The sequence below is a fragment of the Uranotaenia lowii genome, chromosome 2 (genome assembly GCF_029784155.1).
Source record: "Uranotaenia lowii strain MFRU-FL chromosome 2, ASM2978415v1, whole genome shotgun sequence".
Taxonomy (NCBI): Eukaryota; Metazoa; Arthropoda; class Insecta; order Diptera; family Culicidae; genus Uranotaenia; species Uranotaenia lowii.
This window is the reverse complement of record NC_073692.1, coordinates 250,016,777-250,043,784: the sequence shown is the minus strand read 5'-3', so window position 1 is coordinate 250,043,784 and position 27,008 is coordinate 250,016,777. Positions and strand designations below refer to the sequence as shown.

The 27,008-nt window shown below is 36.6% G+C and overlaps 2 protein-coding genes across 3 annotated transcripts in view; one reads left to right on the top strand and one right to left on the bottom strand.

Moving 5' to 3' along the window:
• Positions 1 to 27,008, top strand: part of LOC129743880 (probable serine/threonine-protein kinase DDB_G0277071) — a 329,957-nt gene that overhangs the window by 174,534 nt on the left and 128,415 nt on the right. The window lies entirely within an intron of this gene.
• The window catches only part of LOC129743878 (remodeling and spacing factor 1-like), a 91,680-nt gene that overhangs the window by 25,318 nt on the left and 39,354 nt on the right, over positions 1 to 27,008 (bottom strand). For both annotated transcript variants that reach the window (XM_055736108.1, XM_055736109.1), the window contains one exon: positions 15,813 to 18,665. In XM_055736108.1, coding sequence (XP_055592083.1) covers positions 15,813 to 18,665 — 2,853 coding nt within the window. The remainder of the gene's footprint in view (positions 1 to 15,812; positions 18,666 to 27,008) is intronic.

Here is a 27,008-nt window from a genome sequence, read left to right as displayed (position 1 = left end):
ACGATGCTGAAGGCAGCTCGTCTAAAGAAGATTATTTTAAAACAGCATTAATTGCAATTTCGGAAGCACTCTGAATGAAAGTAGGAAAATGAGAATTATAGATAAAGTTTTGATGTTTGCCCCTCCAGAACTTAAAGAAAAACTCCTACAAGAAGACATTTTAGATCTTACTAAAGTAACTAAACTAGTTACTGCATTTGAATCGATCAAAATGTAGGCCAAATTTTTTTCTGAAAATACTCCAACTTATCTTCAAGAGGACATACATTTTATTCGTGGAATGAACAAGAACATAAAAGGTTTTAGAAGTGGCTCCTGTTTCCGATGTGGTATGAATAATCACTATGGAAATAGTTCCAAATGTCCAGCACGAAGCCACAATTGTGAACTCTGCCATAAATTAGGACATTATCCAAAGGTTTGTCAAACAATATTGAAAAGAAAATCAATCGGACAAGAAAATTGAAGACCATATAAAAACCTCGTTTTGAGAACAGTGTTCGAAGGATTGAAGAAGAATCGTTTCCAGTAAACTCAGAAAAACCAGAAAGCTTTATTTTCAACGAAAGAGCAGATTATGCTGCAAAACTAGGAACCACTCGCTCATCCATTGAGCACTTCCACATCACAAAAGACGACCCTCTCATAACATTCAAACAGAATATTATCAAGGAATGGCAAAACACTTATAGCAACATCTCACAAGAAAAAGGTATTTTTCACTATAACCATACCCAAACTGTGAGCCTGAAACCACTGACCACACTGACTTGACTCTTAGAACAAAAATTCAACCATTTTCTGTCTAATTTTTTGTTGTCAGCTTTTGCAGGTTCGCAATACCGACGGCAGGTGGCGAACCTGAAAAATTTGACAAAAAATGCCCTGTAGGAAAAATGGTCCTGTTTAGCCCGATTTTATCGTAGAAATTGCGTTTTTTATGTTTAAAGTTGGGTGGCATTTCCTAACTGGGATAGCATTTCTTCAAATCGATCGATGCGCACTCTGGAATCGACATTGCGTACTGTTGGAAAAATGATTTTTTTTTTGTTTTTTTTTTCTGGAAAAATTATCCAGAAAACGAAATCGAGTGTCCAGTCAGTATGGTCAGTGCTGAAACCATGGTTTGATAAAATAGAACTTAACACACTAGACATTATAATAATAAACAGAATTAAAACTGGACATACAGCCACAAAGGATAGACTGGCAAGGTGGAACCTAATTAATCCGACCTATGTGAATTTTGTGGAACCGTAGAAAACATCAATCACATACTATATGACTGCATCAACTTCAATCAACTAAGAACAAATTGTGATATACTGGTCAACAAAAAAGATTTAATTGAATTACTTAGAAATAATAGCATATCACAGTATAAGGATCTGTCCGACTTTTTGAGAAATACAAAGAGGAACATCTGAAGATACTTAATCAATAAATGGACATCAAATTAAAGTCAATAAATAGTAAATGTTACTTAACTAATGAAAAAACTAACCCCATGATATGGGAATAAACGGTCGAATTAAATAACACGCGAATTGTAAATAAAAACAAAACAGTAAAAATCCACAAGACTTGGCATTTCTGGATCGATAGGTCTACAGCCAAAAGAAAGAGAGACAAAAAAAACATTTTATGTTGTTGAAGGTGAATCTCTGTCCTTGCTTGGGAAAGAAACGGCAATTCTATTAGGTGTTCTATATGTCGGAATTCCGGAATTATCATCAACAAATAATATCATTCCAATCGAATTAAGACCTTTTTCAAAAATGAAAAACATTCTAGTGAGGATTCCAATCAACAAGGATGTGACTCCAATTGTTCAAAAGGTGAGACGCCCACCGATAGCACTTTTGCCGCGTATTGAAGACCGTTTGGATCAGTTACTAGCAAACGACATTATCGAACAAGTTACCGGTGGGGCAATCTGGGTTTCACCGTTAGTAACAATTGTGAAGGACAACGGAGATCTAAGGTTGTGTGTTGATATGCGTCGAGCTAACTTAGCTATACAGAGAGAACATCGAATGATGCCAATTTTTGAAGATTTTCTTCCACGCTTGAAACCAGCAAAATATTTTAGTCGTCTAGATATTAAAGATGCTTTTCACCAGGTATGAAAAATATTATTTTTTGTACATTTGAATAAATTTTCAATCACAAATTAATTTTTTTTAAATGTTACAACTTAGATTGAATTGGAAGAAAGTTCTCGTTATATTACGACATTTATTTGTCATAAAGGAATGTTTCGGTACAAACGTCTTATGTTTGGAATTTCGTGGGCACCTGAAATCTTCCAAACTATTATGGAACAAATTTCAATTGAATGTGAAAATTGCTTAAATTATATAGATGACATCATTATTTTTGGAGAAACTGAAGAAGAACACGATGTTGCTTTTAACAGAGTTATGGAAGTTATCAAGAAACGAAATATCTTATTGAATCAAAAGAAATGTATTTTAAGGGTAACTGAAATTGAATTTCTTGGACATCAAATATCAAGTCAAGGAATTCGGCCAACCGAAAGTAAACTTGAGGCGTTGAAGGAATTCAGAGAACCCAAAACTTCAGAGGAAGTACGAAGTTTTTTGGGTTTGGTAAACTATAGGGGAGAGTGGGGATACTTGATCTCATTTTCTTATTTTCACCATATCTTTTTGGAAAAATTTAGCAACTCGCACTCTTTTACATTTTCAGACAGCGTGTAATTTCAAGTTTCTTTGCTCCTTAAATTAGAACGATACTTGAACCCGTAGATGAACTAGAAGCATTTTCGTGGGAGTACAAAAATTGCGATATTTTTGAAGTTAGGGGAGACTTGATCCTTTATTCAGGAAGCCCTAAACCATGGATTAAATCAAACAAAACCCTAAGATAGAATGTTTATTGACTATTTTGGGCATGTTTGTTCTCATTTCACAATCTATAATTGTCAGAAAAAAAATTCTATAGCTTATTCTAAACCCTTATGACATTGCATACTTACGGGCGCAATGTTTTATAAACAAGAGAAAATCAATTATCTTAGCCCTTTTCTTCAGATAATTGATGGATGAATATTAGCTATTGGATAAATATTAGTAATATCGTAATCAGCAATGACCACGATCCATTGAGAAGAAGAATATACCGGGATCATTTGTACCCATATATTAGGGATCAATTGTACCCAAAATCAACATTTTAGAAAACTTTTTCTGAAAAAAGTTGGAAGTTTTCCATCGCTTTGAAAATATTGTATTTTGAAGTTCATTTTACACTCGAAAGATTGATGCACTGGAATAAATATTTTTGTTATAATATTTCCATGTTAGGAACATTTTAAAATGATGAAAAAAGATCTTCAAGTCACATTTTGTGAAATTTTTCATTCAAAGTTCAATAACCCAAAAACTTATTTTGTTAAAATTATTTGAGCTTCAACCAACATTTGATATTTGATCTTTGTACGACATTACAGTTTGGAGATATAGCTAGGGAATCAAATATCCCCAGGGATCAAGTATCCTCATTCTCCCCTATTGGGAGATTTATTCCGGATTTGGCAACTTTAACAGCGCCACTTAGAGAACTTATTTCTAGCGTAACATTTCATAAGGGCGAAACTAGCAGTTAGCTCGAAACGCGTTTGAAAATTCGGAACACCTATTCAAATCCTATTTAAAAATCGACCACTTTTTGTTCAACAAAATCTAAAAATGTGCATTATATTCACTTATTGTTCGATGGTTATAAAGAACTTTAACTTTTTTCACTTAATTTCAGAGATTTTCGAGTTTAACCCTTTTATTGTTTTCGTTTTAAGGTACGCCTGCCAGTTTCGCCCATTTGATCGGCCGTTTTTGTTTTGGTTTTGAAGTTCGCCCATTCGTACTACACGCAAAAACTAATTAGGCCGTTTTGTCACACACGGTCAACTCAGTTAAGCCTAGTCCACACTAGGAGACGGTTCGTTTCGAGACGGTCTCAGCGTCTCCCATTTTATTCGGGAGACACTGAGACCGTCTCAGGTTTCCAACAACAACAACAGACAACAAAGTTCGTCTCATAACAAAAATCGCAGTTCAAGTTGCCTAGTGTGGACTAGGCTTTACTAAAGCCCTACAGTAAAAGCACTGACTGTGGTCAGTGGTAAAAGTGCGGCAGACTGAATTTCGCACCGATTCGGCAGCACTGAAAAAGCTTCTGTAATCCTTCAACACTGCCAATAACGAAAACATTCGCATGACTTCTTGTTGATGTGCAACTGTGTCGCAGATTGTGAAGTTGATTTTCGTTTTGAGAATATTTTTTAATTTGTTCTCCATTGTGTCAATTGTTAAAATAAAAATTAAGTGCTTCTTTCCGTTTTGCTCCAATGAATTTTCTCAGCATTCTTGATTAATTTCAATTAAAAAATTGAAAGTCACAGTCACACAGATTGCAATACCTGCCACGAATTTGAAATTGTAAAAATGGTTATGCTCGATTGGAACGACTTTTGACAGTTCGATTGGAACTTCGCGAAGACAGTCTGCCGCACTTTTATGTTAGGGCTTTAGGGCTGTCCCAACGGTAGATGCAAAACATGGTTTTCGACCACGCTAAAACATTTTGGCTGGCACCGGTGGCGTAAATTGCTGTTTTAGCACAGTTATCGATTTCAAAATTCCCAACAGTTATACGCCTTTGTTCCAAATTCATGCAAATTTGGAACAGGATTTCAAAATATACGACAGACCGATTTAGTTCACGGTGAGCAAATTTTAACCAACAATGATTTCTTTCACACATGTTTGGGTAACATTCACAGCAAATAAAATTCGTGTAAATTTAGATCGAAAACGATGCACGAAAACGGAACATCGATTTTGATGTAAAATTCTATCACGGTGTATTTTTTTCGAGGATGTAATTTTTGAGGCGTGTAAATTTAGATCGAAATCAATGCACTAGATTGGATCACAAAAGCCGTCGTGTAAAAATACACAGGGATGTAAATTTTCAAATTTATTATCTTAAATATTGATATTTTTTCTACATATTAAGGGTTTTGCTTTTGTCTTTAATAAATACGCCGCATGTATCATTTTTAATTCACATTTATTTCCAAAACTGAACATAAAAAACACCATTCGGAAAGCGTCAGGCTGGAATTGTTGTTGCATCCGATGACTCCCAGCACTTGGATGTTTTTCGAATCAGCATGATCAGCATCCTCGAATGGTTCCGGAAATCATAATTTTTCGGTCAGCATCCTGCACACTTGAATTGTTCTGACAAAAGTTTCTCCGGATAATCACTGGCCGGATATCAGCCGCTGCGAAAAATCTGACCTTGCTGTAATGGAGAGAAAACTAATCAGTTTCAACCATATTCTTCATTTCACGTCTTATATACTTACTACTTTAAAGCCTCTTAAAGTGCTCCTGTAGCTACGCCTTTGAATGACTCGTTTCCGAATAATTTTCCGACTTGTTTACTTTGTGCCCGACGTGCAAACTAACTTGAAATATAAAAAGGCACAATTTAAATATTTGCATTCAATTTTAAATCAAACAGATATAATTTTACACTGTTTGTGATATAAATTTCATTGGCCGGTTGATTTTTGCATGATGCAGTGTAAAATTAAATCAAAACAGTTTATTTCTATTCAATTTTGGAAAATAGACTAATATTACATCGAAAGAAGTTTAAAATTACATCTTTTTGTAATTACACTCAAGAAAAAATAGATCACTCGTGTTTTAGATTCCGTGTACTTTTAGAAATTTTTTGCTGTGTTGGGTGTGATAATAATTTCTTTTGAGATATTATTTGAATGTTTTTTTTTTTTCGCTTCAACCACCCTATACGTAACATAAATTGAGAATAGATGTTAATAAAAACCATATCAAGTATAAATAATAGATTTCACATTATTCTCGATTTTATAAATAAATAAGAAGCTTTTCATTAGGGCTCGACGAATTAGATAATCCAGTCAGCGTTCTAAAATTTGAAAAAAATAAACGAAAAGAAAATTTTAATACTTTTTCGATGAGGTAAAATAAATGTTTATTGTTATTGTTAATATTGAGAGATTTTTAGTTTCGTATGGATTGCTCGGAGTTTTCGTCAATATCAGCATATTTTTCTGTATCCATACATAAATTTACAAATAGTGAAACAAGTTTTTGTCAAACAAAAATGTCGACAAATCAAGGGAAAATTTCCTTTGACTTTGGGATAAACATTTCTCGTTTCCTTATCAATGTCAGCAATAACTTGAAAAAAAAAAATGCTTTTTCATTTCATTTTAACAAAACTTTATTCCATTAATTCAAAGCAATTTTATTGAATTAATTGAAGAATTGTTTCAATTGACCTTTTTTCCTCGTTGTGTAGTCATTTTTGCTTTTAAATAAATGAAATCCTGGTAGAATAGTTGAAATCATTGTTCTGTCAAAAAGAATATTCGTAGAATTAATTTTAAGACAATTAACCGTGAAACTCAAAACTTATGCAATTTTTCTAGTAAAATGGGTTTTTTCTTCTCAATTATTGAGTGTCTGCAATGAAAGTGTTTCCGTTTTAAATTTGCTCCTACACCGGTGGGGAGTGGGTGTTTTAGCCGATTCTAAAATTTCAAATTTTACTAAAACTGGTATACTTAAAACCAATATTTACGCCTGAACCGTTGCAGGTGCTCTTAGGCTTTACGCCTATTGGCCCTACACGAATAGAAAAGATCACTTCATTTTGAATAGGCGTAACTTCACGTTTCAACGAAAATGCATCAACAGGAAGTCTCGCCCAATTGAATTTTATCAATTTTTTGAAAGTTTTAAGTGATTTTAAGATGAAACCGCTTTTGATAGGTAAAGTGCAACCGCGTGCATCCGGAATGACCGTTAACTCGATTTGCTTACATTTGGCAGTTTCGCCCTTTTTAAATGTTACGCTAGATTTGTAGAGGAAAGAAGTTCAGTTGGGATGCAGATCATCGAAAATGTTTTGAGATTTTGAAGGATAAAATTACGGATGTTAAAACTTTACCATTTTTCGATAATACTTTAAGAATCAGAGTTATTGCGGATGCATCCCCTGTGCGGTGCTTGTTCAATTTAAAGAAGATGTCGATTCTAATCCTAGAATAATAGCGTTTGCAAGCAAAAGTTTAACACTAACGGAGAAACGATATTGTCAAACAGAAAAGGAAGCTTTAGCATTAGTGTAGTCAGTAGAAAAATTTTCTGCATATTTAATTGTATGAACTTTTGCATTCGAAACAAAACCACAGTGGTGAACGGTTACGTGAGCGGACCATATCTGTTTTTTTTCGAAAATTTAAAGGTTCAGTGTGGACCAAGTTTTGAAGAACAGTGCGGAAAATAGTGGAATAGAATTTTATCGAAAAGTGGCATCTTTTAAAAGAAGAAAAGTGGTGTATTAACCGATTTTATCGGCGAAAGGACGCCAAGGTGGTTCAGCCGCCATTTTTTTGTGTGGAAAAATGACCAAGATGGCGTCAAATAATTTGACGTCACAAGAACCGGAGAATTACTACTATAATAACAACGACACTGGTCCGTATCGTGTATTTGTTGAGCTGAAAGAAGACGGAGCCACAAATGTGAACATCAACAAGTTTTCTCTGGGAGCTTATTTAAAAAAAACGACGAAATAAAAGATAACGTGCAAGAGTTACAACGCCTCGGGAAAAAGAAAATCATAGTTAAATTGAACAACTATGATAAAGCAAACAAAGTGGTAAACTCAATCAACGCAGACAACATCTATCGGGCTTACATCCCCAAACATGCTATCAGCATATCTGGAGTCATCGCGGGCATCCCATTGGACATCACCGAAAAGGAAATTTTAGATGACATCGAAAGTGAAGCCCCAATCATCAATGTCAAACGTCTATTCAGGTACGAAAACGACGAGAAAGTCTTCACTCAAAGGGTAAGTGTTACTTTCCGAGCCAGTGTGCTTCCCAGAAATGTACGATTGTTTTGTTGCGTTACGCGTGTTCAACCTTTCCTACAAAGGACTAATTTTTGCCAAAATTGCTTAAGATTTGGGCATAAGTCTGATAATTGCAGGGGTCGGAAGAGGTGCCACAAATGTGGAGTCAGTCATGAATCAACCAATGAGTATGAGGAGTGTAAGTCACAAATAAAATGTATATATTGTAAAACCACAGAACACAGCTCAGGAGCTGTTAACTGTAGAGAAACAATCCGGCAGAAAAACATCAAAAGCGCCATGGCATTACAAAATTTGACATACGCGGAAGCCCAGAAAATTATTCCTTTTTCGTCAACGAATAAATTTGAGCCTCTAAATCAAATTGCTTCGTTTCCTGCCATCGACGAAACGTTTGCTCAAGTAGTATCGAAGTCTAATCAACTAAAACAACAGTGGTCAAAAACTAACGAAATACGACAGAAGGCAGCTCCAGCTGTTTGTACGAGACAAAAAAACGAACCGATAAAAAGTGCACCGAAACGAATCCGTAATGATGATCCAATCGAACCTGAATTTGATTACTTCAACCTGTCCCGCTCCCAAGGTACAGGACTAAACAACCCCCACAAAACAACTGACACACACTCTAATACTTATGTTATGCGGAGAGTTTCTGAAACTAAAAAAGAATATCAGTCTATGTTAATGAATTTCTATACCGAACTTATTAGTCAGGAAAACCTCGGATCCGAATCAGTCCAGCGATTCAAAGAATTATCCAAAAAACACCTGAAACTAGATACAACGTTCATGTAACCTTATCCTTTTATTTTCACAATATTCTAGTCTAAATCATTCACACCTTCAGTAATAAACACCCTTCAGTTATGATTAAAGGTCATCGAAAAATAAATACTTCCAAAAACAAAAATGGATAATTCAACAAAAATTTTACAATGCAACATTCAATCAATTTGGAAAAATAAAGATGAATTACAAAGGGTACTCAGTAACGATAATTATCTGGCTGCTCTAATCTCTGAGACATGGACAGAGAAAGATCAAGAAAACACAAAAAAATATAAAATTAACAAATACAATTCCATACTTGTTCCAAGATCCGATGGCTACGGAGGTGCAGGTATTTATGTCCAAAATGACCTCGGCTACGTTCCAGTTAAACTACCAACAACATCACACTATATTCAAGCAGTTGCGCTGAGAATTTTAAAACTCAACATCGTATTAGTTTCTATATATATAAGCCCATCTACAGCCTACAAAGCCATGGAAGAAGATCTTACTAAAATTCTAACAACTTGCAAAGATTTCAACAAAGTCATTGTTGGAGGTGACTTCAATTCACATCACCAACAATGGGGTTGCCACAAGACCGACCTAAAAGGACAACTACTCAATGATCTAATTAACGATTTCAACTTGATCATATTGAATGATGGTTCACCGACGTACATTCCAATCGAGCTCAACAAAAACCCATCCGCTATTGACTTAACATACTGTAATCCCAACTGCCATCCATTCATAAAATGGCATGTCAACAACTTCAGCATAGGCAGCCACCATATGACCATCGACATCACAATTGACCATCCCCTCGAAAACAAATCAAAATACATCTACAAGACTAAAACAATACTGTCTGAAGTTCAAAAATTTACAGGAGAGGAAATTGACTGTCTTGAAGCATTAAATCGTCAGGTAAAACAGGTTTCTAAAAAACACCGGAAAATAAATAAATACCAACCCAAATTTTGGTGGTCCCAGGAGGTAGAAGAAGCCTGGAATAATAAAAAAGAAGCCAGAATTCTGTTCAACGCCATTTCCTCACTCGAAAATCTTATTAACTACAAAAAAAAAGCAGCAACCTTTCTTAGAACAAAAAGGGCAGAAATCAGACGAAAGCTAGAGGAATTTCCGGCTCAAATTGACCCTTCTTTGAATTCTAAAGAATTATGGAACATGGTTAACCGTTTTACTGGAAAATACAAAAAATACAACCAAAATAACATAGTTCATGACGATTTAATAATGGCTAACAAATTTCTCGACCTACACTTCGGTCCAACAGAAGTCACACTGGACCATCCCAGTATGTGCAACCCAAAATACAACATAATCAATACAGAAACATGGCATTCATTCCTCAATAAGAAAAACAAAAAAACGGCCCCTAGCATCGATGGTATCACCTACGACATGTTGAGGTCGCTGGGAACAGATGCAGCTCAAAACATTATGGAAGATCTGAATAAACAGTGGCGAAATGGATCACTAGTTGAGCATCTAAAAGAGATCAAGGTTGTAGCAATCCCGAAAGTTGGTAAAGACCAATCAACCATTGAAGGCAAAAGACCAATATCTTTAGTACCCTGTGCCACCAAATTACTGAACAGCGCAGTACTTGTAAAAATAACTGAATTTTTGGACAGAAACAAAATAATCCCCAATACGTCATTTGGTTGCAGAAAAAACCTGTCTACTACAACAGCTGTTTCTTATGTAATCAATGCCATCAAACGGAATAAAAGAGAAAAATTCATCACAGCGGTTCTTTTTATCGATTTGTCGAATGCCTTCAACAGTATTCGAACGTCAAAAATAGAGGAATTATTGGTAAATAAAAACTTCCCCCCAGAAATAATTAACTGGATTATACAATTTGTAATCAACCGCAAAGTCATAATGCTTGTAAACGGCGAAAAAGTTAGCAGAGTTATCAGTAACGGCCTGCCTCAAGGTGATGTCATGTCACCGACGTTGTTCAACATATATACAGCTGACTTACACTCCTCTCTTCCCAATGATGTGATGATGACCCAATACGTAGATGATTTCAATTTGATAATTCGTGCCAAAACCTTCGAAGCTCTAAAAGCTAAATGCCAAGAAACTGCTGATGCTTTTGTGGAAAAAGCCGAGAACCTCGGTTTTAGTGTGAATGCAGCCAAAACAAAAGCAATTGTTTTTCGCAACGGTACTGGTCAACTTCAATTGAAAATCAACTCAGAAACTGTCCAAACAGTAAGATCACATAAGTACCTGGGAGTGCATATAGACGCATCCCTCGGTTTCGGTGCCGAAGCTAAAATGCTCAAAGCTAAAATAAACGACAGATTAAATATGCTGAAGGTTATTTGCAATATCAGATCAGGCACACACCCCCAAACTTTGACACGCATTTACACGGCTCTTATTAGAAGCTTAATTGATTACGACGCAACAATATTTTGTAACGCCCGGAAAACAAATCGACGAGTACTTGAAGTGGCCAACAATCAATGCCTCCGAAGAGTCACTGGTTGCACTCGTACTACACCACTAAACACCCTTTTGGCTATCGCCGGACAGGTACCACTAGACATTCGACATCAGTTCGTTACTTCTAAAGTCATTATCAAAAATCTAGCCTATGGGACAGCAGTAGCCCAACAACTAATGCACCTGAGCACAAATGATAACAATGACGAACTATCATTCATGGAAAAAACGTTCCTAAAACACAAAGACATTTTCGACCTAGTGATGCCAATGATTGAACACAATCCAGTTCGAATAAAGATATTCGATACACTCGATGGATTATCTGTTGCCAAAAGGAATGCTAACGCACAGCAACTAAAACAACTCACGCTATTCACCATGAATGGAATACATTCCGGAAAAAATAAAATCTTCACCGATGCATCCAAAATGAAAGGAATATGCGGAATAGGCATCTACAACGAATACAGCAAGTTAGAACTTTCGTTCAGACTTGCTAATGAGACCAGCATTACAGAAGCAGAAATAACAGCCATCGAGATAGCACTCGACAGCTTGAATATATTCGATTCAGAATTCGTACTGTATACCGACTCATTATCCGCATGCACCATTCTAAGCAATGCTGCTGAAGAAAGGTTTCTATCCAAGCAGTTACACAACATACTACAAATGGCTCATTCCAAGAACACCATCATCCAATGGATACCGAGCCACACTGGTATCTTTGGCAATGAACTAGCAGACAGTCTAACCAAACAAGCAATCACATTCCCTGGATCCTCAAGGATAGAAAACCTGCTGTGTATGAACGATGCGTTCTTGAAGGTTAAACGAATACAACTCGAAACAGCTAACCAATGGTACCAGAATTACGCAAACGAAGAAGGCAAAGGTAAAACCTTCTACCAAATTCAAAGCTGCATAGAAGAACGACCCTGGTATTACAACACCAAGCTGACGAATATTGAAGTGAGATTGCTCAATCGTCTAAAGTCTGGACACGATTATTCACCTTATTGGAGACATAAGATGAAAATCATCGACGACGACAAATGCGATTTGTGTCACATTCCAGAAACAAGCGATCACTTGCTCCTGCACTGCCCAAAATATCGAACACTAAGATCAACATACGACTTCAACAACAAATTCAAAGACCTAATCGAACTGTTCAAATCTAAGAACATCGATTACTTCAAACAACTCTGCAAGTTTGAGAAAGAATCGAGATTAAACCTTTGAAATCCGCATAAGCGCGTACAATTATAGGGCATATAGTCTAGTTACTGGCCCTCACTCAGGAGCAACCCATGCATGCTCCGAAACAGAATGAAGAAGAAGAAGAAGAATGAACTTTTGAACTAGAAACTGATCATAAACCATTGGAAGTGATTTATTCTACTAATTCTTCGCCTTGTGCTAGAATAGAAAGATGGGTTCTACGTTTGCAGTTCTTCAAGTATTCTGTCAAATACCGCAAAGGAAGTGGAAATATTGCAGATTCTTTGTCACGATTGGTTCCATACGAAGAAAGTGAAGATTTTGAGAAAGATAATAATTTTATAGCGTTGGCAATAAGAGAATCGGTTGCAATCGATGTTGATGAAATTGAAAATGCGTCTAAAGATGATCAAGAACTATTAACAGTTAAAGGATGTTTAAGGAGCGGCAATTGGAATCATATAATTGCAAAACCATTTCAACCATTTTCACATGAATTAGGCTTGGTGGGAAATATTTTGGTAAGAGGAAATAAAGATTCCTACGGTCCTTCGAGAAAGAATGCTCCAGTTGGCTCATGAAGGACATCTAGGGGAGTCAGTTATGAAGAGAAGATTGAGAGATCGAGCATGGTGGCTATCAATGGATCGTGATGCAAAGCTATGTGTTTCACGTTGTGAAGGGTGTCAGCTGATTGGACTTCAGCAGACCAGAACCAATGAGTCGACGTCAACTTCCTACGATGCCATGGATATATAGCCATTGATTTTATGGGACCATTCACGACAGGTGAATATCTCTTAGTGGTCATTGATTATTACAGCAGATACAAGGAGGTGGAAATTTTAACTAGAACTACTTCACGCGATACCATAGACAGATTGGACAAAATTTTTACTCGCTTAGGCTACCCGAGAACAATAACATTAGATAATGGTCATCAATTTATCAGCCAATTGTTTGAAGAATATTGTGTGTCCAAAACAATTTTGTTGAATCATACGACGCCATATTGGCCACAAGAAAATGGTCTAGTAGAGAGACAAAATCGTTCACTACTAAAACGCCTTCAGATAAGTCACAATTTAGAAAGAGATTGGAAGCGTGAGTTGAACGATTATCTTATCATGTATTATACTACTCCACATTCAATCACGGGGAAAACTCACACTGAACTCATGTACGGAAAAACTATTAGGTCGAAGATTCCTACTCTCGATGATATCACTACAGCTGTGCCTATTTCTACGGATTATCGTGATAAAGATTTAGTCATGAAATACAAAGGAAAGGTGTTAGAAGATTTTAAACGTCATGCTCAAGTCTCTCATATTGAAGTTGGCGATACTGTTCTTGTAGAAAATTTAATTCATTCCAATAAATTAACAACTACTTTTGACAAGACGAAATACATTGTCAAAAGTCGGAATGGTTCTAGAGCAGTAATTGAAGCTTCAGATGGGAAAACTTATGAAAGAAACGTAAAGCATCTCAAGAAAATTCCTGCCGGTGTTGGTAGAAATATGGTAAAAAATCAATCAACAGGTAAAATTAAAGTGGTTTTCTTTAATTGTTAAATTTATACTGCATTGTTCAAAGGATTTCTTGAATATTTTTCTTTTATTTTATGATTCAGACTCAGGAAATAATCAAGAAAAAAAAGAAGGAGGGATCGATGAAGCAAATGGTTTTGAAGAATTCCACCTGTATATGACCACCACTCTCGCAGCAGAGGATTTCGACAGATCCTGAAAATGATCAACCCGAATCGATTAACCCAAATCCGGAAGAACCCATAAAAAAATCCAGTGAATACTACTTCTGGTGTTGATACGAGAGAGGGTTTGCAAGATGGAGCTACAGCTAGTTCAGACGAAGAATTCAAAGGATTTTAAGAACCAAAAGAAAGACAAAGTCGAATTAGGAAAAAGCCAAAGAGATATGATAACTTTATATTGTAATTGTTTAAAACAAAAGGAGAGATGTGGTATTTATGGTTTAGATATTATCACAGTAAGCCGGTGTCTGAATTGTAAAATAATAATTTTTATAATTATACCTTTAAAAGAAGCGGGTGTTATTTCTCGGTTCCCACAGATGCCTATAATTGTTTTACCTTTTCAGATTGGATAACCATATTTCTAACACCATATCAGGCTACTATTTACTTTATATTCATGGTGTTAAAACATTATTAGGATATTGCGTTTTCGAAAAATCAATGTTGTCCGGCCATAGGAGGTGTCCGTTCATAGACGACTTCCACCTACTCAATTTCTGCAAAATTAACTTTTCAAAAATAAGCCTTTTAGCCAGTAAATTCGAGAAACACGCAAGAGGTGCACTTGTAAATTTGCTTTGAATAAACACAACCTTCAATAATTTGCTGCTCTTCTAAATTTGTAATTCTTAAAAAAAAACTATATCATCTGTCATTACCATTATTCAATTTCCCTATAATGTCCTAAATGTAGTATAGATGATTTTAAAAGTTTATTAATTAACCTACAGTACCGTTCATAATTGTATAGAAATTGGAAGCAAGCACACTGTCACTTCGACTTTGAACTTCCATAACTTTTTACTCTGATGATATTTTTTGATCAAATTTTCTGCGTTAGATAGATCAACTATCACACTATTATATCACCAAATTTGAGCTTTCTGGATTAATGTGGCCTGAGATACAGTAATTCTTCGAAAATCGGACTTTTTGGACTTTTACCATTCAAACTGCAACATCTCAGAAACTACGCTACATTTTTTATCGAAATTTTGCAGAGTGATTGTTGAAATATAAAACTAGCATGTCTGAAGTTTTTGAAAAGTTCTATCGATGGGGTCAAAAGTTACGTGAGGTACAATATTTCAGGCATGAACCTAGAAATGTGATTTCTATAGAATTTTGGACGACCTCGACCCTACTGATTACCTCTCCGACATCTAACCAATAGACCAAATTGTCAGCTGAAGCTGTAGCTCTATCATTCAGTTGACTACATAGAGTTGAATTCGCTGCTAGATGCTACGGCAGAAAACGCCCATCGTGCCCCGAATAATTGTGCTCTGTTAGCCTCGAGTCAACAAGTTAAAGTAAACGTGTTTTAAAATTGATTACTTATAGTAATTTAATGATGGTGAAAATTGAAGAACAATGTGTTCATCATGTTGGAGGGAGTGCGTATATTATAGATTTAGATGATTTAACGATCATAAAGACCGAAAATAAGTGAAATGAAATTATGATCACCACTTAAGTTAATGTATATAGTGTCGTTTAATAATCCGATATTTTTTAGAAATGATTTATTACATGGTCATCACGTAAAAAACTTAAGGTTAATACTTACTTGGAGTACTGAATCGAGCATGTTCCAAATGAGCATGTTTTTCAGGATTGGTCGCATAAACTGTGGACTCATTAGGTTTGGATGCCGAAAAGGGTAGTGATGAATCATCAGATGTAACGGGGTTTGAAGAATTCGTTGCCACTAGTGGATTATGGTACATGATAGGCTTTGGTTGATTTAATGGTGGTCCATTTAGTATTCCCCGATACAAATCGTTTCGTAACGGTGTAATTTTTTTTCGTCGCCTTCTTCTGACATCAACGATTTCCTTTGATTCAAGTACAGGTAATGCAGCAACTTGAGTATTAACTGTTTTGTTCAGTGAATAGTTAATAACTGAAGATGATGCAAATATTCGATCACTGTTCAGTACAGGGGGAGAATCTAACGACTCATTTAACGGTATCGCTTGCTGTTTCATCTGTTGTAAAAGGCTTGATGAATCGGTTTCTTGAGGAATTATATTATTGAAACTATGCAGTACTCGTTCGCTGTTGAGAATTGGAGCAGCTTCAGAAATTGGTATTAGACATTTAGGTGCATCTTTTGAAGGAGCCATGTTACGAACAGATTTTGTTATTTCCGTGGGATCAATACTTTCAAAATCCCGCCCTTTCTTGCGAGGTGAATTCTCAACAATACTTTTGCTTCGTATTAAGTCTTCGTCATCTAACTTAAGTTGATGTTGTGCGAAATCCTCATCTTCCATAATTTTTGCCAGCTCTTCTTCATTTACATCATCTGGGTCCGGAAAGTTGACATCCAAGTCTTCTTCATTTTCATCTAATTCTAAACTTCTTGAACTTTTCAAGAAATCTATGTCTAAAACTTTCGCGCTTTCAATAACTTGTGGTGGAATATTGAAAAGTGACGTGTTGCTTTTGTCGGTTAAATCCCTCACTAAGCTGTGTTTAGGTGTTGCCAATTCTTTAGCTGCGGCAGCGTTCTTTTCAGCTAACATTCTTTTGATTTCCTCTTGTTTTTTAATAAACTGTTCACGTTCTTCGGGTGGAGTGTCCGGTCGGTGAACACCAGGTCTTATTCCGTCATCGGAGCTTTCGAATTCATCATCCAATATATAATGCAGCTTTTTACCCCTAGTTTTGCGTTTTCCAATACTGCTTAAAACATTATCATCATCCGATGAATCTGTATCTGACTTCAAATTTACAATGGGCTTTTTGGAACCCATTTTATAAGATTTATCCTCAACCCTTTTCACTTTTTTCCTTTTTTTAATGTTCAATGCATTTTTAAATAAGACATTTTTTGTGGATTTCGAAGTTTTCTTTCTCCTATTACTGTTCTCACTGCTATCAGTTTCTGTATCGCTACATAAATCAGCGCTATCTATTTCTTCACTTTCAGTTAAGTCATCGTCTTCATCAAACTCTTCTGAATCTTCTATTTTTGTTTTGTTTTTTGAAATTCGTTTTCTTATATTATATGTGCTTTCATCACTTTCATCTTCATCGTCGTTGATAAATCTTTTATCGAGTTTACGCTTAGCAGCTGCTCGTTGTTTTCTAGAATAACCCAGCTCTAAAGAACTTTCGCTTACTTCAGATGCGGAATAGCTTTCATCTTCTTCGTCGCTGGATGATTCCTTGAAATCCTCATCCGATCCGTCATCTTCATCCGATAACGCGTCTAAATTATTTAATTTTTTTTTCTTTTTCTTATTTTTGCGACTGACATGAAGTTCGACAACTGGTGATGCACTGCCTGATTTTAGCACTTGATGCCGTTTTTCAGCCGCAATAATATTTCTTATGTCTTTTCCTCCTACAAAACCATCATCGCTTTCATTTTCAGGTGATAGACGAGTGATTGCTGAATTGATCAGATCATCATACTCATTAAAACGGTAACTCGTTGTGATTTGGTTCCGGCGCCGTAATTTGTAAATGGGAATATCATCTTCATCTGACCCGCTAGATTTTCGACTATTGCTTTCGGAAGACGATGAACTGTCATCCGATTCGCCTTTTGATTGATCGATATTAATATCACTATCTTTATATATTCTATCAGATACTTTGATCTGTTTTTTGAATTGTGCATCTAAAATCTTTTTGTCTTCTTCTATCTGCTTTTCCCGTAATATTCTCTCAGATTCTTGAATTTCATATATTTTATACCATTCATCATATTGCTGTAACTTTTGATGAAGGTTTCTTATCAATTTATCATGTTGGCAAATAGGGCAAAACCAGTCTCCTTCAGGAATCACGAATAAAACAGGAACCAAACAAGAACAATGATATCCTTTGTCACATGAATCGCATAATAAAATCCACTCAGGATGATCATTTTGACCACATTTTTGGCAAGCATGTTCTTCATTCGAATCAACAATATGATCATCGCTGTCATCATACCTTTCGGCTCGAACTGTTCTAGCTCTGCGCGTTGGTACAAAGCTATCATCTTCTAAATCTGATTCCGGTGAAAATTCATGATCAGATTTAGCAGGTTGACGTCCCCCATCAGAATGTTCTGGTTCTATATCATATTCCTCAGGCTCTGACTCACTGCTACTTTCCGATGATGATGTCATCCATGGTTTATCACTTTTCTTTTTTTTTGCTTTAGATTCATTGCTTTTAGAATTTTCTTCGTCTTCTTCTTCCGATACTGCAGATGCTACATAATCTTCGTCGTCAGAGGCGAGAGTTTCACACTTTTTTTTCTTTTTTAAAGCCTCAGCTTTCATTTCTCGAAGCATTTTTTCTTCTATGAGACGTCGATTAGTTTCTTCTTTAATCTTTTGCTGCGCAATTCTTCTTGACTGTCTGATTGGTGGTCCGCTTTCTAGGTTATCATTAATTATCAGCGAAATATCAATGCCATCTACGGAAATAGAGAAATGGAAGTGTACGAACATAAAAAATAAGGATATAATCGTTTAAATCCGGGTAGTTACAAACGTGTGTATTTTAAAAATTATTCATTTGATCGAAAAACTTTCATTAGATTCAAAGAAACAATGCTTAAAAAAATCTCAAGTTTTAAAAATGCAATAGAAAAAAAAGTAAATATTTGCGACATCATTGAAGAATATTTGTGAGCTTTCGGTATCAAAGATTTAAGTTCTATTTACAATTTTGTCGAAGACTTCAAAATTTTTTTTTTACTTATGCTTTTAAAAAAAATATTTGATTCATTTTGATTACATCATTCGTCTTGCATCAGTTGTGACTAGTGGACGTGTTTTTTTTTCTACTAGTGCACCGGGAAAATCCCCAGCAAATCCGTGTGGGTTGTTAGATTCCCTATAAGGCCTAGGTGAGTGAATCTGGATTGTCGCTATCGGATCACCATCGAATCCGATCAGACCAGTTCATCGCTTTTGTCTCCATCATCGCCATCTTCATCTTACCACCGGTAGAAGACAAAAGACCTTGCTGTTGTGGTTGATCGACGTCGACCAGCAAAAATCCACGTTGTTGGCGGGATTGGTACAGTGTGTACCAGATAAGTGTCGACGCTTTTCTTTCTCCAAAAATTGGCTGTTGTATCCTTTTTTTTACATTTTCCTACATTATAAGAACTAAATTTTTATTCATCATTATCATAATTTTATTTACATCATAGTTTTTTTTTTGGTAGCGTCTACATAGCTCAGGATGCTGGAAATGAAAATTGCAGATAGTTTGGAGAAGGAAATTTTAAAGTTAAGAATAGCGTAGAATAGTAAGCGATCATGAGACGTTGGTTAGACCATCATGAACTTCAGTATATCCATTCCGGCTGGATATGGACAGAATGCAGTTCAAGATAACAAACCAACCCCTCCTGATACCAGTTGGAGGAAGGACAAGAGTGGGTTCGAGACTGGCCTCTACTTACTCCCCAAGCATTTCACCTGTCGGCAACCTCTGGGACTCGAACCAAAAAGTTTTTCTTGCTCATACCGGGAATCGAACCCAGTACGCCTGGGTTACCAGACTCGCGCCAGCCTATCCACTAGACCGCATCAGCGCTTACATCATAGTTTAATTATTTTTTATAAATAATATATTCAATAAATCTGCACTCAGGCAAAATCTTATTATAATTTTCATAAGATACGCCTTATGAACCCCTTTTTTGCGTCCAAACTAAGTTTTCATAAGAGTCTTATGAAATTCTTTCAATTTTCATACGAAGTTCGTATGAAAAATAGAACAAACGGCATTGTGGAAAAATTATGAACACATTCATTCCACCAGTCATTTTTCAGTCGTCAAACGAAGTTGTGAAATAATAAGTGTTGAAGTTCTTTTGCTTCACTCCCGGCTAGCAATGGGGGAGGAAACACAAATAACTAAAACATTCAAAAAACTACGCCACAAAACGAAACCAAAACAAATTTGTTGCTTATTTTCTATTTCTAATCATTGTTTTCTTATTTTTCCAGACCGCATACTTTCTTTCGGTCTCCTTCTTCTTCTTCTTCCGCTCCTCATCATCATCATCTTCTTCTTCTTCTTCCATTCTGCTTCTACTGTTCTTCTGCCATTCTGCTTCTACTCTTCTTCTTCTTCTTCTTCTATTTCGCTTTTGTTCTTCTTTTTCCTTTAAATTTATTTATTTCACCAAACATCGTAGGCTACATATATATTCTTAAAACTAGCAGTACAATCTTAATATTACTTTAAATACTACAATATTAGGTTCTTAAGTGCCTGTCGCCGTAAAAAGCACTTTTTAGCTGCTGTTTAGACATAGTAAAATCTATGTTCTGGTAGTTTTTATTATAATTCTGCATAAGACAATTGATTGGACTATTTTTACCATAATCAGTTCGAGCAGAGGTTAAAATAAACAGATTTCTGGTTCTCAACTGGCGACTCGGACAGTAAAAGTTTAACTGATTTAGTAGATAAGTAGATTGAACACGCTGATTAATTATGTCGTTTACAAAGGAGATTGCAGCAAATTCTCTTCTAACACTTAATGGTTCAATATTTATTAGTAAACAGCGTGATTCGTAGCTTGGTAATTGGCTCTGGGACCATCCTAGATTTCGTAAAGCAAATAGAACAAATTGTTTCTGAATGGATTCTAAACGGTTTTTATGAGAAATTTGAAAGGGGGACCACACAACGCTGCAGTATTCAAGTATGGATCGGACATAAGCTGTGTACAATGTTTTTAATGTATATGGGTCTTGAAAATTATAACTAAAACGTTTTATAAAGCCAAGCATACTATTTGATTTTTGAATTACTGAGTTATAGTGATCTATAAAAGTAAGTTTTGAGTCCAATATAATACCTAGATCTCTTATCTTGTTGATTCTCTCCACAGGCTCATTTCCTAATGTGACAATTTCATATGACGGATATTTTTTCCTTGTAAATACAATATGTGAACATTTTTTCACGTTTAGTTCAAGAAGACTTTTACTGCACCATTTGTAAAAAATATTTATTTCATTTTGAAACATCCTGAAATCTTCTTCGTTGTTGACTATCATATAAAGCTTCATATCGTCTGCGTATATAAGCACGTTTAGCTGGTTCAGTAAATAAGTAATGTCATTGACGTATAAGATAAATAATAAGGGACCGAGATGGGAGCCTTGAGGCACACCAGATGTAACGGAGATGCTTTTCGAAAGTGAACCATTGAATCTAACAATTTGTGTACGGTTTGTCAAATACGACTCAATCCATTTCAGCAGTTGTGTACTGAATCCGTTTTTATGTAGTTTAAAAATTAACAAAGGGATGTCGATTCTATCAAAAGCTTTACTGAAGTCCGTGTATATAGCCTGGACGGAATTTCCTTGATCCATAGAGTGGATATTATAAGAAACGAATTCAAGTAAATTAGTCGCTGTAGATCGTCCTTTAACAAATCCATGTTGCTTTTCAGTTATGAGTGTTTTTATTTGATTATATATTTTTTGATTCACTATTGCTTCAAAAAGTTTCGGTATGCACGATAAGATTGCTATACCCCGGTAATTTTTAATGTCAGACTTTTTCCCCGACTTGAAAATAGGTACAAGAAAAGATTCTTTCCATACTTGAGGAAAAACACCGGATTTCAACGATGAGTTGAACAATAGAAACAAGGGCATACTTTGTTCATTTACAAGATTTTTTAAAAGTAATGGAGGAATTCCATCAGGCCCGGGTCCTTTGGAGCTATCCAGGGAGCAAATTGATTTGTGTATTTCCTCAAGGGTGATTGAATCTACCACAGTCAATGATGCTGAGTCGGAAAAATAATCGAAAAACGCAGTGTCGCGATCGGCTTCCGAAAAACTGGTGTAAACGCTTTGGAAGAAATTGGCAAACAAATTACATATTTCATGGGAATTATTACCGTTAGCGCTGTCCAAGTGCATACGAGATGGAAAATTATTACTTTTCAATTTGGAACTTACATACTTGAAGAAGCTTCTTGGGTCAGATTTAATGTTTTCCTCTGTTTTCCTATTATATTCTTCGAAGGAGGTATTAATGCATATGGCTAGTTGGTTGCATGCTTCTTGATATTCTAAACTATTAGCTAGCGATGGTGTCTTTTTCCAGTTTTTATGCGCTTTCTGCTTTTTATTTCTGAGATGCTTTAGCTCTTTTGAAAACCATGGCGGATTTCTGTTATTATTCGTTCGTCGCTTTATTTTTATTGGGACATATTTACTTAAGATATTACCAAGAATGTTATAAAAAATAGCTACCTGATTGACAGTTTGGTTTTCGCTTTGAAATGATGATTGCCAATTAACTGATTGTAATTTAGTTTTAATCATTGTGTAATTTGCATGGAAAAAGTCAAGGGTCTCCTCATATTCGTATTCTGGTATTCCTTTGTTGTCAGAACATATAATTGAAAATTCGATAGCTGTATGAAATATCTCATTTTTCCAAATTGGATTAGTAGCTTCCAAAATACAAAAGTCATCAGTCAAGTTTGAAAACAGTAAATCGAGATAGCGATTGCAGGCATTTTTCACATGATTTATTTGATTAAGACATAAGGTAGCAAGATTGTCGAAAAGGAATTGTAATGTTTCATTATCTCCAAAAATCGGTAAAAGGATTGCTTCATTATCTTCATCGGGTAAAAATTGTAGATTCGATTGATTAAAATCGCCATACAGGTGAATTTTGAATTCGGGTTGGAAGCTTTTGAATAGTTCTGTTATGCTCAGTAGAAACTTTTGAAAATAATCTTTACTGGCATATTCTGGAGGAAAGTAGATCGAACCAAAAATATGAGTTTCCTTGAAGATTTGAGCTTTTGCCCACACCTGCTCAAATTCTTTGTGCTTAGTTATTTCAATGAGCTCAGAATCGAAAGCAGAGCTTATTGCTACTACAACGCCTCCGCCTGATTTCTTGTCGGACAAATTGAAATTTCGGTCATCTCTGTACACATTGTAACGCGATCCAAAAATTTCCTCGCTTTTTATACTATCATCCCAGCTTGTTTCGGTTCCTAAAATGATAGTATAATTACTTGCTACTAAATTTTTATGAATTGTGTTTAGTTTACTGCTGCTTCTTCTTCTTCTTGCTTGCCTGCTTCTTATTTCTTCTTCTTACTTTGCTGCAGCTTCTTCTTCTTGCTTGCCTGCTTCTTATTTCTTCTTCTTACTTTGCTGCAGCTTCTTCTTTTTTCTTCTGACTAGCGCTAGTACTTACATGTTTCTTTTTATTCTTCACCTCTTCCTTACATGCAGCGACCCTTATGTCATCAGATGACCAGCAACCGTTGAGCACCACTGGCGGCAGGCGTGACATCCAGCATCAGCTTCCGGAAGGAGTCGGCACCAGTTCTCGGGCGATACAATTTTCAGCTCCGGAAAAAGACTGACTCCAGGCACCGTCGGTTTTCAGGTCCCAATAAAAGCCCTTAAATAAAAAAAACCAGTCAGCAATGTCCGTTTCTCTTCCTCAGTCCATCCGCACTCACCCAATTTGGGGTTCTGGGAAATGTTCCTTGCAACCAATAGTGATCGGATGTTATTTCTTCCGATGTCCGCTCTCTATAAAAGGAGTCTTCAGTTTGATTGTTTATTATCAAAAATCCAATCCGACTCACCCGAGGAATTGATCGGAACTTCCTTGCCTTGTTCCGTCTAGTTGCCGATCTCCGATCCTTTCGCTTCCTAGCCTTCCCGAATTCTGCACGGAAACCTTGTACGGAACTGTTTATGAAGAGCATTTTTGTCTTTATTTGTCCGCTCGAGAAAGTTGTGTAGGAATTTACTGACCTGGTTAATCGATTTCTTTTTCGTTCCTCCCGTAACGGCCTCGGAATCAGCAGTATCTCGTTCTGCACGGCACCTTGCGGGTGTACCTCCAAAGAGGTGGCGGAATCAGGAGCAAACTCGCGGTAATTAGGCCGAACGCAATGGCGACTTGTCGATTTCGGTTAGCTTGCTGTTTTCACGTCCCGATAGGAAATTTGACAGTTGAAAAATTTCGCCGTTCACATATTTAGTTGGGTGCCGATTTAGTCTGGCTACGAATCACCCTACTAAATCAATGACCCTATTTAGTATGCCGATTAATCGGGCAACGCTTGAATATGAAATAGGTGCCATACTAAATCGGCTGATGAGTAGGCTCACACAATTACGCATGAATTGGTAGCACAATAAGTTGATCGACGTAATCGGAGGGGATCGGTCAATTTAGTAGGTTTTCGTAGGACTCTATTTAGTTGGCAAACTTTAAGCCTATTTAGTATGGAATGGTCATAACTGATTTTGTTTTTGACATGTGTTGTGTGATGGAGTTCATCGAAGGGAAAGCTTGGCCCACGGTTCGTCAGTGCTCATCAGCAGTTTGTTCGAGCGGCGAGCGGGTTTCTATCGGTTCCGTCATGACGACGTCAACCTGACCAAGTTCCCGGACGTTTGCAGGGCATGCCTGAAACCGTAATCGAAGGTGTTCATGATTCCGATGGAGGCATCGCTGACGACGCCCTCACCGTGGGCCAGTTTCTGGATGAGGTGCCGGAGGTGAGTTGATGGAATAAAAAATTTATTTTGGAAAATAGTTTGATTGTTTTCCTCTTATTTCAATAGAAAAACATTCAGCTCTCGAAATCCGTTTGTACCGGTTGGGTGGAGGAGCTGGAACGGATTTCCATCTTCAGGAGGCAGAAGTTTACGGAAGCCTTGGTAGATCGTTGGAGTTTTGCAGTGCTTGGACGGCAAGCTTCTCCACAGGACAGGTCGTTTCCCGACCGGCTACTGTAGGATGCTAGGTTCAAAGATTCCGGCATTCTCATTGCCGAATGAGCCAGTTTGCAGGCTCGTGCCTCCACCATCAGGCTACCTGCCAAAAATTTACTTCGCCACCCACCTACATTTTTACTACAGAAAAATAAAAATACCTCTACTGGACTTGCTCCGAGATACGAAAATGAACCATTTACATAAATCGCCCTATTTAGTCGGATGGTACTTTTGCGGTCAATCAATCCGACTATTTAGTCGGATAAAGTTGGGTGGTAGGAAGAAAAATCAATTTTTGAGGTCAATCAATCCGGCTATTAAGTACGATTGGGTAGGGTGGTAGGAAAAAAATCGATGTTGGCGGTCAATCAATTCAGCTATTTAGTCGGATTGCGTAGGGTGGTAGGGAGAAAAATCAATTTTAACGGTCAATCAATCCGGCTATTTAGTACGATTTGGTAGGGTGGTAGAAAAACAATCGATTTTTGTGGTCAATCAATTCTGCTATTTAGTCGGATTGAGTTGGGTGGTACAAAGAAAAATCTATTTTTGCTGTCAATCAATCCGGCTATTTAGTACGATTGGGTAGGGTGGTAGGAAAAACAATCGATTTTTGAGGCCAATCAATTCTGCTATTTAGTCGGATTGAGTCGGATGGTTGATACTAAATAGCTCGTTTGATACCCCTATTAAATAGCTGAACGTCGAAAATCTCATTAACTTTATCGCCCTACTAATCAGGCGATTAAGTCGGTTCCTACACAATCATGCTACTCATCACCCTATTTGATAGGCCTACGAAATCGGCTTACTAATCGACTGATGCCCAGCAAAAACTCCCATAAGCGACGTTGCAACAATAGGCCAATTAGTATGATCGAAAATCGGCCGACGCACCCTTCGCGAGCCGACTAAGTATGGTGAATAGTAGGGTGTATTTCCTATCGGGGTTTGCTTCACACTGATTTTGTTTATGTTTGTTTTCAATGACGATGACAATGATGACAGATAAACGCAGAGAATATTTTAGCAACAAGTAGTAAAAATTACTCAAATTATGATGATGACAGGAATAATAAGTTAGCAACAAATACGTAAAACAAACTCAAATGCTACATAAGTTTTATTCTTTTAAATGGTAAGTTTGAATTGAAGTTTATTGTTGTAATCGTTAAACATATTTGTAAAGGTAAACTCTAATTTGTTTTTTGTTTACTTTTTTTTTCGGGAAAAATCCAAGGTCAAAATACCGTATGCGGCCGAAAAAATTCTTTGGAACCGAGTATTAATGTGCTGCTGATGGTGACCAAAATCTATGTAGTTCCAAACAAATTAGCCGAACAATAAAATAAATTTTCAACATCAATTGTTTTGAATTATTCTCATCGAACGTGACATTTCCTGTTTTTATAAGACCCTCTTATGAAAAGCAACAACCTCTCATTGAAGCAGGTGTTCATCTGCAGAGTTCATTCGCGTCATAAGATAATCTTATGAATTTCATTGATTTTTCTTATGGCGCCACTTCATAAGAGAATCTTATGGCATGTATAATAGTATTTTTCTAAGTGTGGTTTCGCTCTCTACCCAAACCCGTTATGTCGGAACGCAACCGCATAACAGATGACGACGGCGAGAACGATAAACATCCTCCATTTCGGGAAGAATTATTTTCCGAGAAATTAAAAATGGAAAGTTATTCCCCCAATCCCCCATGTACGTTTCGGACACGGAAGATTCCCCTTCCCCCGTTTCTCATCCGATTGAAAAACCTATCTATTCGTCACTTCCACAAATCAAGCTAATTCCTCCCCTGAAAATGTTACAACATTGCCGAAACTTCCCTCTCGTCGTTGGGTTTACCACAATGAATCGACGGGATCTCGTGTAGTTTACGATCGAGTACCGCGTTTACGTTCCCGCTCGTGACGTGGAAATCGACGGAGTGGTAACGGAAGAGGGTTTGACCGTCGATGACCTGGTGAAGTCCGGGGTTGGCCGATTCA